Genomic DNA, 12,031 nt, shown 5'->3' with positions numbered 1-12,031 from the left:
AAGCTGTTTTCTTGAACCTCTGCAGAATTTGAGGTGTGCATACACCCACAATGCTGTTGGGTAGGGTGTCCTGAGATTTTGACCCAGTGACAGTGAAGGAACAATGATTATAATTCAGGGTGATATATGGCTTGGAGGAGAACTTGCAGTTGGCGGTGTTCTCTTGTATCCGCTGCCCTTGTCCATCTAGATAGTTGCAGGTTAGAGACATGCTGTCCATAAAGTCCTGACAATGTGCTGCAGCACATTTTGTAGATGGTATACCCTGCTCTCACAGGTTTCTGAGGGCTGTCACATCTATCAGAATAATTATTAAACATGAAACTAGCAATCCCAGAAGACAGCTGCCAATCCAAAATTGACACAGTGGGTAGTTCATTCCTCCTGTTGCTTAAAGTGCCTCTGAAACACTGTCACTGCAGCTAGTATCCTTAATAAGCAAGCTAACTATTAAACTCTATTTAATATTAATGGGTTTAATTGTATTTTATTTACATATTGCAGTTTTCTGTCACCGAAAAGTATTTTTGCAATGTATTAGCACATTGAGAGTTTCATTTCTGTTTTCTATATATAGTTGTTAAACAGTTACAGCTATCTCCCTCTCTCTCTCACTCTCTCTGCTTCCCAACATTCAGTTACTGTCCTGTAGCCTACTTCTGCTTCTCTTTCTAATTCACCCAGGTTTACTACCTCCTTCTAAAAATGAACTATTTTCCATTTTTACTCTTCAGTATCTTTCTTTTATGTCTCAGGCTCCTTTCCCAAATATTTTCTACTATCTGTGTAGAAGGAACATACAAAGATAGCAGAGTTCTACCATTGAATAATCATTTTTAATTCACTATCTTTATTTCTACCCAATAGTTTTAATGGATATTATGAACCTTCATTGGATGGGCAGGTACTTTAAGCATCTGATAGACACTGCATTATGATGAATATGTTATTCATTGTTTTTCTTTCAGAACTACTTCATTCAGTCCTAGAGGGTGATCTGCAAAAGGTAATGAAACAGATGGGGATTTTGGGCTAACTTTATATTTTTAAAAGTATTCATTCATAAGATGTGGGTTTCACCAGCTGTGCCAGCATTTATTGCCCACCCTTTATTGCCCTTAAACATAGCGGCTTGCAACGCCATTTCATGGGTCTTAAGAGTCAACTACATTGTTGTGAGTGTGGAGACACGTTTCGGACACACCAGGTAAGAACAGCAGATTTCATTCTCAAAAGGACTTTAGTGAACCAGATTGACATTTATGATAATTGTCAATGTTTACATGGTTGCTGTTAAACAAGAGTTTTTGCTTCCAGATTTTTTTATTGAATTCAAATTTCGCCATCTGCCATGTGAGATTTGAGGCTGTGACCCAGAACATTACTAGATTACTGATTCACTGACATTACCACTACACCTCCACCTGTGAAGGAACCATTGTAGGGCACAATAGACTAATGGTCATGCTACTTGGCTTGACATTTGCCATTAATGGTTGGGATTGCCAACTACTTTCCAGTAAATGTAATGGTAGTAGTTGTATGTGTTCATCACAATTAGGAGAGAATGTGCAAATTCTACAGGCTTTCCTCTTCTATTTCCATTGACTCATAAGTTACCTTATGGTTCTATGCATGCTAGACCATCCTTTAGTCAGACAAGTAATTTATGCGTGCATTATGAAATTTCATTTACCAGGCTTCAAAATGTCTTACATTAGAATCTGTGCTAGGCACTGGATTTCTTAGCTTTCTCTCTTTTGTGAGAGTGGGTCTTTTGCAGAATACTCAGCGCATTTCTTAAGGTAAAATCACCCTATTTCTAACAGATCCAGATGGCAGGTTGCTGGTCCTAAAGGACACTAGTGAATCACCTAGTTGTTTACAGCAATTCATTTGTTACGTTTCTGGAGCTAGACCATAAATTAAGACACTTATTCAATTCAACTTGTCCTGCCGGAGTTTGAATTCAGTACCTGTACTAAATTGCTCCTTCATGGGTCAAATGGGAGTATTTTAGCAAATGCAGCAGCATAGATGCAGTATCAGATTTCTCTTTGCTAGGTTTTTCAAAGGGTGCTGTTGGGTTAGATTAAGAAAGGAGAGAAGGAGGAAACGTGTGACAGAACCAGCAATAAGTGCCAATGGTAAGGGAGAATGCTGGCAGGGGAGCTCGAGCGATTGTACAAGGACCTCCACCAGCAGATGGCACCAGTAAGGAAAGGCAGCTGAGCGGTTGAACGAACTGTCTGTTTCTTAGAGTGTCTGTGGGAGCAAAACGATTGATGGGAAGTCCAGAAACACTCGATTATCGATTGAAGACTGGAATGAGGACACACAGCCAGTTATGGCACCCTGGGGTTTCAATGCAAGTGAGCAGGTGGGAAATACTGTTAAGAGGTACAGATGTTCAAAGAAGTCTACAGCAGATCTTTAAGAGTCACTGAGGACAGCAGCTGCAGAGGTCTTTGTATCTGTGAAGCTGGTGAACTTGTTGAACCGCATAGTCATAATCTGGAGCTCTTCTTCTGATTGACCAAGGCCAGAATACTGAAGATCAGGTAGCATTCAGGAGCAGGAGGATCAATGTTGAAGGGCTTATGCCCAAATCGTCAATTCTCCTGCTCCTTGGATGCTGCCGTTGCCTGCTGTTTATTTTCCTAGCAACACACTCTCGACTCTGACCTGCAGCACGTGCATTCCTCACTTTCTCCCAGAATATCAAAGGACCATCTACAGAAGCAGTGAGAGGTGAGAATTTCTAAATAGCGTTGAGGAGGTTTTATAGTAACCAAGCTCAATTACCTTTCTTTGAAGTGTAAGATAATGTTACCCTCCTCCAGGTGAGAAATTGGGCTTCTCAGACCAGGAAGGAGACTGCCGTTAGAGAGGTAACTGTGTGAACAGGGATGTAGACCTCCACCTGAAGAAGTCGCTGGACAGATTACCATTTAGTATGCACAGATCCAGCTCTTGTGTCCTATCTCCATTGTAAGCTTCTTGGTCAGTCTCACCCAAAAGGTACTGTAAAAAGGTGTTGTGACAGTACTGTACACTTCAAAGAGAATACCCTCAACAAACATGGCTGCTAGTTCCCAATGGGCACAGAGACCCTATCTAGTGCAACACCTTCGTTCTCACTAGGAGCTAAACTAGTTGGGCCACTCACTGGCAGCTAGGTGAATGGCATGGGTCCTTCAGAAAGTGGCTAAGATCTATGTGGATTCCTTTACAAAGTACTTGAAATTTGGCAAGTAGGAGCACTGTGTATAATTGTCATAGGAACAGAGTGATCAGCCATTACTCATCGGTTTTCTAAGGACCATCTGACTGAGGAGTCTGAGCTGATTGATGTGTCTTCCTTTAGCACCTGATCCTGTTTCTATTTCACACGGGCAGTCATCCCCTGTCATGGCTACATCGAGCTCTCCCTATCTGTCATCATTCACAGTCTGCATAGCCTGGGATTTCTGGTAGTTTCAAACACAATCAATACTCCACTGGAAGTGAGGATGTTTTGAAAATATCCTGGGTGTTTTGGGTTCAATGTATTAAGAGATATTCAGGTATCGATAGAAAATGTGTATGGTGACCACTTTCCCTGTGCGGTCAATGTGTATAAACCTGTACAACCTTATAAGTGTTCGAATAGCAGGGAATCAGGCTTTTTTAGACTCCATCCTTGAATCATCACTGTTGTTGAAGGCTGATGCCAGCCACCTTCAGCTGGACAGAGATGAGGAGAAACTTCTTCACCCAGAGAGTGGTAGCTGTGTGGAATGTTCTGCCCCAGAGGTCAGTGGAGGCCCAGTCTCTGGATTCATTTAAGAAAGAGTTAGATAGAGCTCTCAAGGATAGTGGAATCAAGGGTTATGGAGATAAGGCAGGAACAGGATACTGATTAAGGATGATCAATCATGATCATATTGAATGGTGGTGCAGGCTCGAAGGGCAGAATGGCCTACTCCTGCACCTATTGTCTATTGTCAACACCTGGCCTTGCTAGAATGTCACATGTCACATGAGCAGAGCTCCCACTTGACAGCTCTCAGAGTTACATCCTCATTGCGGAAGGCTCAAGGGGAGGGTACCCAGAAAGATCACCAATTTCAGTAACTGGAGATAACAGTTTACGAGGAGAAAGTGAGGACTGCAGATGCTGGAGATCAGAGCTGAAAATGTGTTGCTGGAAAAGCACAGCAGGTCAGGCAGCATCCAAGGAACAGGAGAATCGACGTTTCGGGCATAAGCCCTTCTTCAGGATAACAGTTTACCCCCAGTCAAGAAAACCCAGAGGTATTCTTAAACTTGCTGCTGCTATACATGGATTAGTTGAACTGAAGGGTCTGTTTCTATGCAGTATGACTCTGAGAATGGACTGAATGAAGGAGACATTTCAAAATGGACACTGGTAAATTGGAGGAGTCCCAATAAGATAGTTTGATTCTACTTTCAGCAAGTAGGGGGCGACTTTCAGTAAAGATGATGCCGGCATTGGGTATTGTGCTCAGGCAAGCTAGAGGATGGTGAGTGAAAATGACTGTCCAGTAATGATTCCTTATCACAGGATCCTAGCCCATTACTGTGCAGAAGTCCAGGACTATCTTTGGAGTAAGTTGCCATTCAAAACTCAACAGATATGTCCACCTCCTCCACAGCCACTTTGAAGAAGAAAGATAGAAAAATGAAGATTGATGTCAATTACTGGACATTCAATGCAAAACTCATAAGGGTGCTTATCCTGTACCTTGGATTCAGAAACCATTACATGTTGTCAAAGATGCAAAGTGTTTCTGTACTTTTAATTTGGCTCACAATTATAAGCAGCAGCTTCTCCTGGCTGAACACAATATTGAGAAGATGGCCATTCCCAGCAAGCACCAGGGTCTTTATTATCCACAAGAATAACGTTTGGGCTCTGTAATGCCCCTGTCACATTCATGCTTGGATTGGATAAAGTTCTTGGAGACTTTAATTTCCACTCCTTATTGATCTGGTTACTATTAGAGGTTTATGCAAGGCTATGTCCAATTGGGTCCTCCTTTCTATTATTTTCTGAGGAAATCAGAGAAAGTTGAAGGAAGTCAAGGACAGATGTGTAAGAGTGATATTGTCAAAAGTAGGGTATCTTGGGTAGGGTATATTTTAATAGCTTTAATTTCTCACAAATATTGTAAATCCTTCCTTGTTTAACTTTAATTTTACTACTTATTTGTAATGACCTGATGCCAGTGGCATAAAGAATCCCTGCTTCCTGATCTTTAGACTTTGTGCTAAACCTTTATGCCCCTGGTGGCTATCAGTCAATAGCAGAGACAGCAGCTGAATGTCGTACAGTAAACTGAAAGCTTTCGAAGATTACTGATTAATTCTGTACCTGAATAGGGTGTGAACAAAGCATCAGGGAGTGCATGAAAGGGCATTATTAGTTCAGTCATGTCGAATTCCTTGACTATAAGTTACCATTAATCGTACCAACAATGCCATTGAAGAGTGCCCTACCTTTTATCAACAGAATGGTTTACTTCTGACAACAATATGGTTGAGTCTTTATAATTATGAGTAATAAATGAGGGACAGGATGTACATGTATTTGGAAAGGCAAGGACTGATTCGGGATAGTCAACATGACTCTGTGCGTGGGAGATCATGTCTCACAAATTTGATTGAGTTTTTTGAAGAGGTAACAAAGAAGATTGATGAGGGCAGAGCGGTAAATGTGAGGTATATGGACTTCAGTAAGGCGTTCAAGTAATGAGTCAGTAGTGATAGCCAGCAAAGAGTTGTGCAACTGAAAGATTTTTTCTGAAAACATTGATAAAATATGTCTTTCTGTAAATAAAAAAAAACAAGTCCCACAACAGTAGGGCCCCTGAGAGTATGACCATCAAAAGCATAGTCTCCCCAGAGCAGGGTCTTTCTGAGAGCAGGTTCTGTGAGAGCAAGTCCCCCCAGGTGCAGGGCTTCCCTGGGAGTGGTGTCTCCCCAAGTGCAAAGTCCACCCCAGGGCATGATCTCTGGGAGCTGTATCTCCCCAAGTGCAATTTCCCACCTAGGGGCAAGGTCTCCCTGTGAGCAGTGTCTCCCTAGGTGTACGGCCTCCCTGGCAGTGGTGTCTCTCCAGGTGGAATGTGCCCCTAGGGACACGCTCTCCTTGGGAGCAATGACACCCCAGATGTAGGCTTTCCTTGGGAGCTGTGTCTCCCCAGATGCAATGTTCCCCCAGGGGCCAGGTCTCCCTGGGACCAGTGACACCCTAAGTGTAGAGCCTTCCTGGGCGTGGTGGGTCCCCGGGAGCAGTGTGTCTCTTCGGGGCAGTGTCTCCCTGGGAGCATTATTCCCCAGGTGCAGGGTCTCCCTCGCACCAAGATTTCTCTGGGAGCAGTGTCTCCCCAGGGGCTGGGTACCCCCGGAGCAGTGTACCTCAGGGAGAAGGGTACCCCTGGGAGCAGAGTCTCCCCAGGAGCACTGACTCCTGAGAGCAGCATCTCCCTCCATCTGGTTCTCCCCATAGCAGGATCTCTGTGGAGTTGCTTCTCCTCAGAAGCAATGTCCTGTGAAGCACAGGGTCTCCCCTGGAGCAGGGTTGCCCTGGGAATAATGTACCCCCAGGGGCAAGCTTTCCCTTGGAGCACAGTCTCCATGGGAGCAATGTTTCCCAGGAGCAGAGTGACCCTGAGCAGCACCTGTGAAAAGCAGAATCCCCTCAAAAGTCTACTTAGGGCTCCAATGGCTATTCACCTCTCCACCCATATGGTGTTGCCAGATTATTCTTTTCAAGATACAGTTTGATTCAGCGTGTTATTTTACTGGAAGTGAGAACTTCAGGGGCTGACTGGTCTTTCTGGTCTCTGACATTGCTTAGTTTCTAATGGGATCTGAGATGGGCAGCAGAAGAAGTGATGTCCTGTGTTTGTGATTGATGAATATTGTGGGAGATGTGTATTGTTCTGATCTGTCTGTGAACTGCTGAACATATAAAATACAGGGATGTCTAACCTCATGTATGTTCCCATGTGTCCTAGTTCATAGAGTCCTGCAGTAAGGGAGTGAGTCTGATGGTGAGCAGCACTGAAGGATACTCGGTGTTACACTGCGCCGCAAAGAATGGTCATAAGGAACTTGTAAAGTACATCATTGAACATGGTGAGCTGTTGAACCAGCTTCATACGTTGCATCAAATTCACTGTTTAAGTTGGCACTGAGTGTGACAACAGCTGTCAGTTATTTCAGGTGCCATTTCATAGCTACATACTGTACTTCATTTATTTGTCCTGTAGGAAGTAAATTGTAAAAGATTCATTTGGCATTTTCATTCTGAATTGTATGTCTTGTTCAGTGACAGCCTTAACATAGCCAATCCTTCACATCTCAATCAAGCAACCAAAAATTTGGCACAGAGGGACAAGAGGAGGCCAGAAAGAGTCAGCCTGATTGAGTGGGCTTGTATCTTTAGTCTTGTCCAATTCAACAAGACAATTTGTTAGGTTTTTATTTACAACAATCCAGTAGGTTGATTGGTGGTTCTGTGACACAGTGGGATCAGATATGAACTAAGGTGAAGTTCCCTCATCCCACAGTCAGTCACTGCCCACTCTATCAATTCCTGTCCACTCTATCACTCCGTGTCCACACTGTCAATCTGTGTCCATGTTGTCACTCCCTGATCTCACTGTCAGTCCTTGTCCACTGTCAGTCTCTGACCAAGCTGTCAGTCCCAGTCAACTCTGTCAGTTTCTGTCCACACTCACTCCCTGATCCCACTATCAGTCTCTGATTGCACTTCACTTTCTGATTTCGCTGTCAGCCCCTCTCCACGTTATCAGTCTGTCCACGTTGTCATTCCCTGTCAGTCACTTGCCACTGTCAGTCTCTGTTTCCACTGTCAGTCCATACTAGAGCGAAACTATGAATAGTGTAATCTGTGTTTTCATTTACTATTCCAGACTACCTTGTGTTCTGCCAGGACTTTATGTATGTATTAGTTACCTGGTTTAGATTTTTTTTATTCTTTGTTTCAGGGCCACCTGATCTATTAGATGTAGCAGAAATCAAAACGTGAGTAAGAACATAATTGTTCTGTGGCTTACATATATATTTAAACATTGGTTTTTTGTATCATTGCTCCGGGAAAACCACCTGCTAGCTCTCAATGGATTGTGCCAGATGGTACCAGTAGTTTAATCCTGCCTCCTCCCCTGGGAGCTGGCTCCAGCTAAGGAATGGAAGTCTCTGTTTTTTTTATACTGGTTTAGTCTGAGGTGGTTTCAGCAGGTCTCACTGTGGTTTCTGTATTGTAAGGTGCACCGTGCATGCTATAGGAGACATTGACTTTCTTTGGTGTCAGGTAGTAGGCTGTTATCCATCTGTCCTGAAAATTATATAGGGTGTGTATCAGTATTTACAGGGAATCCACAGGGCGTGTGTTAGTTTTTACAGGGAATCTCTGGAGACTGTGCCAGTATTTACAGGGTACCTCTAGGGAGTGTGTTAGTATTTACAGGAATCACCAAGGAATTGGTCTGCATTTATAGGGAATCCCTAGGGATGTGTCAGTACTTACATAGAAACCCCAGGGAGCATGTCAGTATTTAAAGTGTGTCCGGGGAGAGTTTTGGTATTGATGGAGAGTCCCGGGAGGTGTACCAGTATTAACAGTGGTTCTCAGAGACAATGTCAGTATTTACAGTAGTTCCCGGGGAATGTGTCAGAATTTACAATGGTTCCCAGGATAGTGTGTCATTTACAGTATTTCCCCAGGCAAGCGTGGCGGCAATGATAATGGATTCCCAGGGAATGCCTCAGTTTGACAGTGGTTCCTGAGGAGTGTCTGTGTGTTATGTTTACAGTGGTTCCTGGGTTAGTGTGTCAAATTTAGAAATAGAACAGAACATTTTGTAGGCAGATTATGGAAATCTGCAAGACAAATAGGGTTGTAATAGTTGATGATTACAATTACTCCAGGGTAAACTGTGAAAAAAGGAGATTATAGGTAACGGAAAGGGAGAAATTCCTGCAGTGTGTGAAGGAGAACTTTCTGGAATAGTACATTTCCAGTTCTACTGAAGAGGGAGCTGTGCTGGATTTGGTCCTAAGAAATGAAGCAGGCCAAGTGGAGCATTTAAGAAATAGTGTTCATAACATAATATGATTCCTGTAAATACTAACACACTCCCTGGAGATACCCTGTAAATACTGGCACAGTCTCCAGGGATTCCCTGTAAAAAATAACACACTAATAATAAATCAAATCAAAAAAAACTTCTAATTTGGTGAAGGGAGAAACTAAATATTCATTTAATACCTCTGCCGTTTCCTTTACTTCAATGAGCAGCTTACCCGACTCGTTCCTTAATGGACTCACTCTATCCTTCACTGATCTTTTACTATGAATATGTTTGAAGAACTTTTTTTTTGCTTTTACACAGCCTGCCATCCTTTCCTTATGCTTCCTCTTAGCCTTCCTTATTCCAAGCTTAATCTCTCTCCTGCAATTGAGATACTCATTTCTATTGCTATTATTATAATATGATGCATTATATGTCTCCTTTTGGATTCCCTGTGGATTCCCTGTAAATACTGACACACACCCTATATAATTTTCAAGACAGATAGATAACAGCCTGCTACCTGACACCAAAGAAAGTCAATGACTCCTATAGCATGCACGGTGCACCTTACGAGACAGAAACCACAGTGAGACCTGCTGAAACCACCTCAGACTAAACCAGTATAAAAAAAACAGGGACTTCCATTCCTTAGCTGGAGCCAGCTCCCAGGGGAGGAGGCAGGATTAAACTACTGGTACCATCTGGCACAATCCATTGAGAGCTATCAGGCTATTTTCCCAAGGCAATGATATTATTTTGGAAAATGATAAAAAGTCAGTTAGCGATAAAATCCCAGACTAGGTTTTAGGGGTCTAAAAGTTTAACAGGAGTAGGTTATTTGGAAATGTATTTTGGTGATAAACTGTGGATGAAAATGGGAGAATTTCAAAAGAAAGATGTATAGGGTACAAGCTAGGTACCTAGTCATGAGAAATAAACAAAGGGTATCCAAAAGGAGGCATATAATGCATCATATTATAATAATAGCAATAGAAATGAGTATCTCAATTGCAGGAGAGAGGTTAAGCTTGGAATAAGGAAGGCTAAGAGGAAACATAAGGAAAGGATGGCAGGCTGTGTAAAAGCAAAAAAAAAGTTCTTCAAACATATTCATAGTAAAAGATCAGTGAAGGATAGAGTGAATCCATTAAGGAACGAGTCGGGTAAGCTGCTCATTGAAGTAAAGGACACGGCAGAGGTATTAAGTGAATATTTAGTTTCTCCCTTCACTACATTAGAAGTTTTTTTGATTTGATTTATTATTGTCATATGTACCTAGGTACAATTTTGTTTTGCATGCAGCATAAGCAGATCATACCATACAAAGTGTAGAGGGTGATAGAACAAGGCGAGGAATACAATGCAATGGCTACAGAGAAGGTGCACTAAAAGCAAAATCAACATTAGATTTGAAATTTGAGAGATGTATTCAAAAGTCTAATAACAGCAGGGAAGAAGCTGTTCTAAACTTTTAGTATAGAAGGCCAAAATGTGTCTGTGCCAGCTTGGAGGGCTGTCACTATTCCTGTGCTGTATTGTTCTTTGTCTTTTAACCTGTTGGTGCATATTTTTAAGCTTTTGTATCTTCTACCTGATAGAAGACTTTGGAAGAGATTGTAACCAGCTTGGTGATTATGGCCTAATGTGGGTGTTGAGCAAATGAGCAATATGTTGGTAGATAAAGAAGAAATGCTAAAAAGGCTGGCAGCACTCCAGGTAAAGAAGTCATTAGGAATGCACCCTCTAATGTCCTTTAGGGAAGGAAACTGCCATCCTTACCTGGTCTGGATTGCATGTGACCCCAGACCCACAGCAATGTGGTTGACTCTTAACTGCCCTCTGGGCAATTAGTGATGGACAATAAATACTGGTCTAGCCAGCAACTCCCTAGTCCTGTAAATTAATAAAAACAATTGCTGAGAGAGGTGAGGGACCAAATTGTGGAATTGCTGCCAGATATTTTCCAGACCCCTCTCAAGACAGGATTAGTCCCAGGGGACTGGAGGAGTGTAAATGTGACACTATTGTTTAAGAAAGGGACAAAGGATAACCTAGGAAACCAGAGACTTGTTAACTTAACATATTGATGGGAAAACTGATGGAGGTCATAATATAGGATAAGGTACACAATTAGGGAAAAATAAGTCAAATAAGTTTAGACAGCATGACTTTGTCAAGAGCAGGTCAGGACTGACCAATTTAATGGAGTTTTTTGATGAGGTGGCATAGATAGTAAGAGTCATGCTGTGGATGTTGTATATTTGGACTTTTAGAAAGCTTTTGATATGGTGCCAATTGGCAGATTCGTTAACAACATGGAAACGTTTGGTATTGATGGGTACATGGTAACATGAATTCAAAGTTGGCTAAAACATAGGAAACTGAGAGTAAATATAGATGGCCATTTCGCGGGCTGGAGACAAGTTGAAAGTGGTCTTCCCCAGGAATCTGCATTGGGAATGTTGCTTTTTCTGATTTATATAAGCAATTTGGAGATAAGTATTGAGGGCAAAATCTGTACATTTGCAGATGATGCTAAGCAAGGGAGAATAGTGAATTCAGAGGGACATTGACAAGTTAGCAAAATGGTCAGATGCCTGGTGGATGAAAACTAAGAACTGTAGATGCTGGAAATTTTTTTAAAAATTCATTCATGGGATGTGGACATTGTTGGACATTTAGAGTCATAGAGTCATAGAGATGTGCAGCATGGTCCAACCCGTCCATGCTGACCAGATATCCCAACCCAATCTAGTGCCACCTGCCAGCACCTGGCCCATATCCTTCCAAACCCTTCCTATTCATATACCCATCCAAATGCCTCTTAAATGTTGCAATTGTACCAGCCCCAACCACATCCTCTGGCAGCTCATTCCATACATGTACCACCCTCTGCGTGAAAAAGTTGCCCCTTAGGTCTC

The 12,031-nt window shown here is 42.4% G+C and overlaps 1 protein-coding gene across 7 annotated transcripts in view; it reads left to right on the top strand.

Annotated features, from left to right (window-relative positions):
* dgki (diacylglycerol kinase, iota) overlaps window positions 1-12,031 on the top strand; it is a 235,012-nt gene that overhangs the window by 218,160 nt on the left and 4,821 nt on the right. For all 7 annotated transcript variants that reach the window (XM_072552477.1, XM_072552472.1, XM_072552476.1 and 4 more), the window contains 3 exons: window positions 969-1,006; window positions 7,026-7,146; window positions 8,022-8,058. In XM_072552477.1, the coding sequence (XP_072408578.1) occupies window positions 969-1,006; window positions 7,026-7,146; window positions 8,022-8,058 (196 nt within the window). The remainder of the gene's footprint in view (window positions 1-968; window positions 1,007-7,025; window positions 7,147-8,021; window positions 8,059-12,031) is intronic.

This window comes from Chiloscyllium punctatum, chromosome 32 (genome assembly GCF_047496795.1).
Source record: "Chiloscyllium punctatum isolate Juve2018m chromosome 32, sChiPun1.3, whole genome shotgun sequence".
Classification (NCBI taxonomy): domain Eukaryota; kingdom Metazoa; phylum Chordata; class Chondrichthyes; order Orectolobiformes; family Hemiscylliidae; genus Chiloscyllium; species Chiloscyllium punctatum.
Note: the sequence above shows the minus strand (reverse complement) of the source record. Positions and strands in the feature narration are given on the sequence as shown.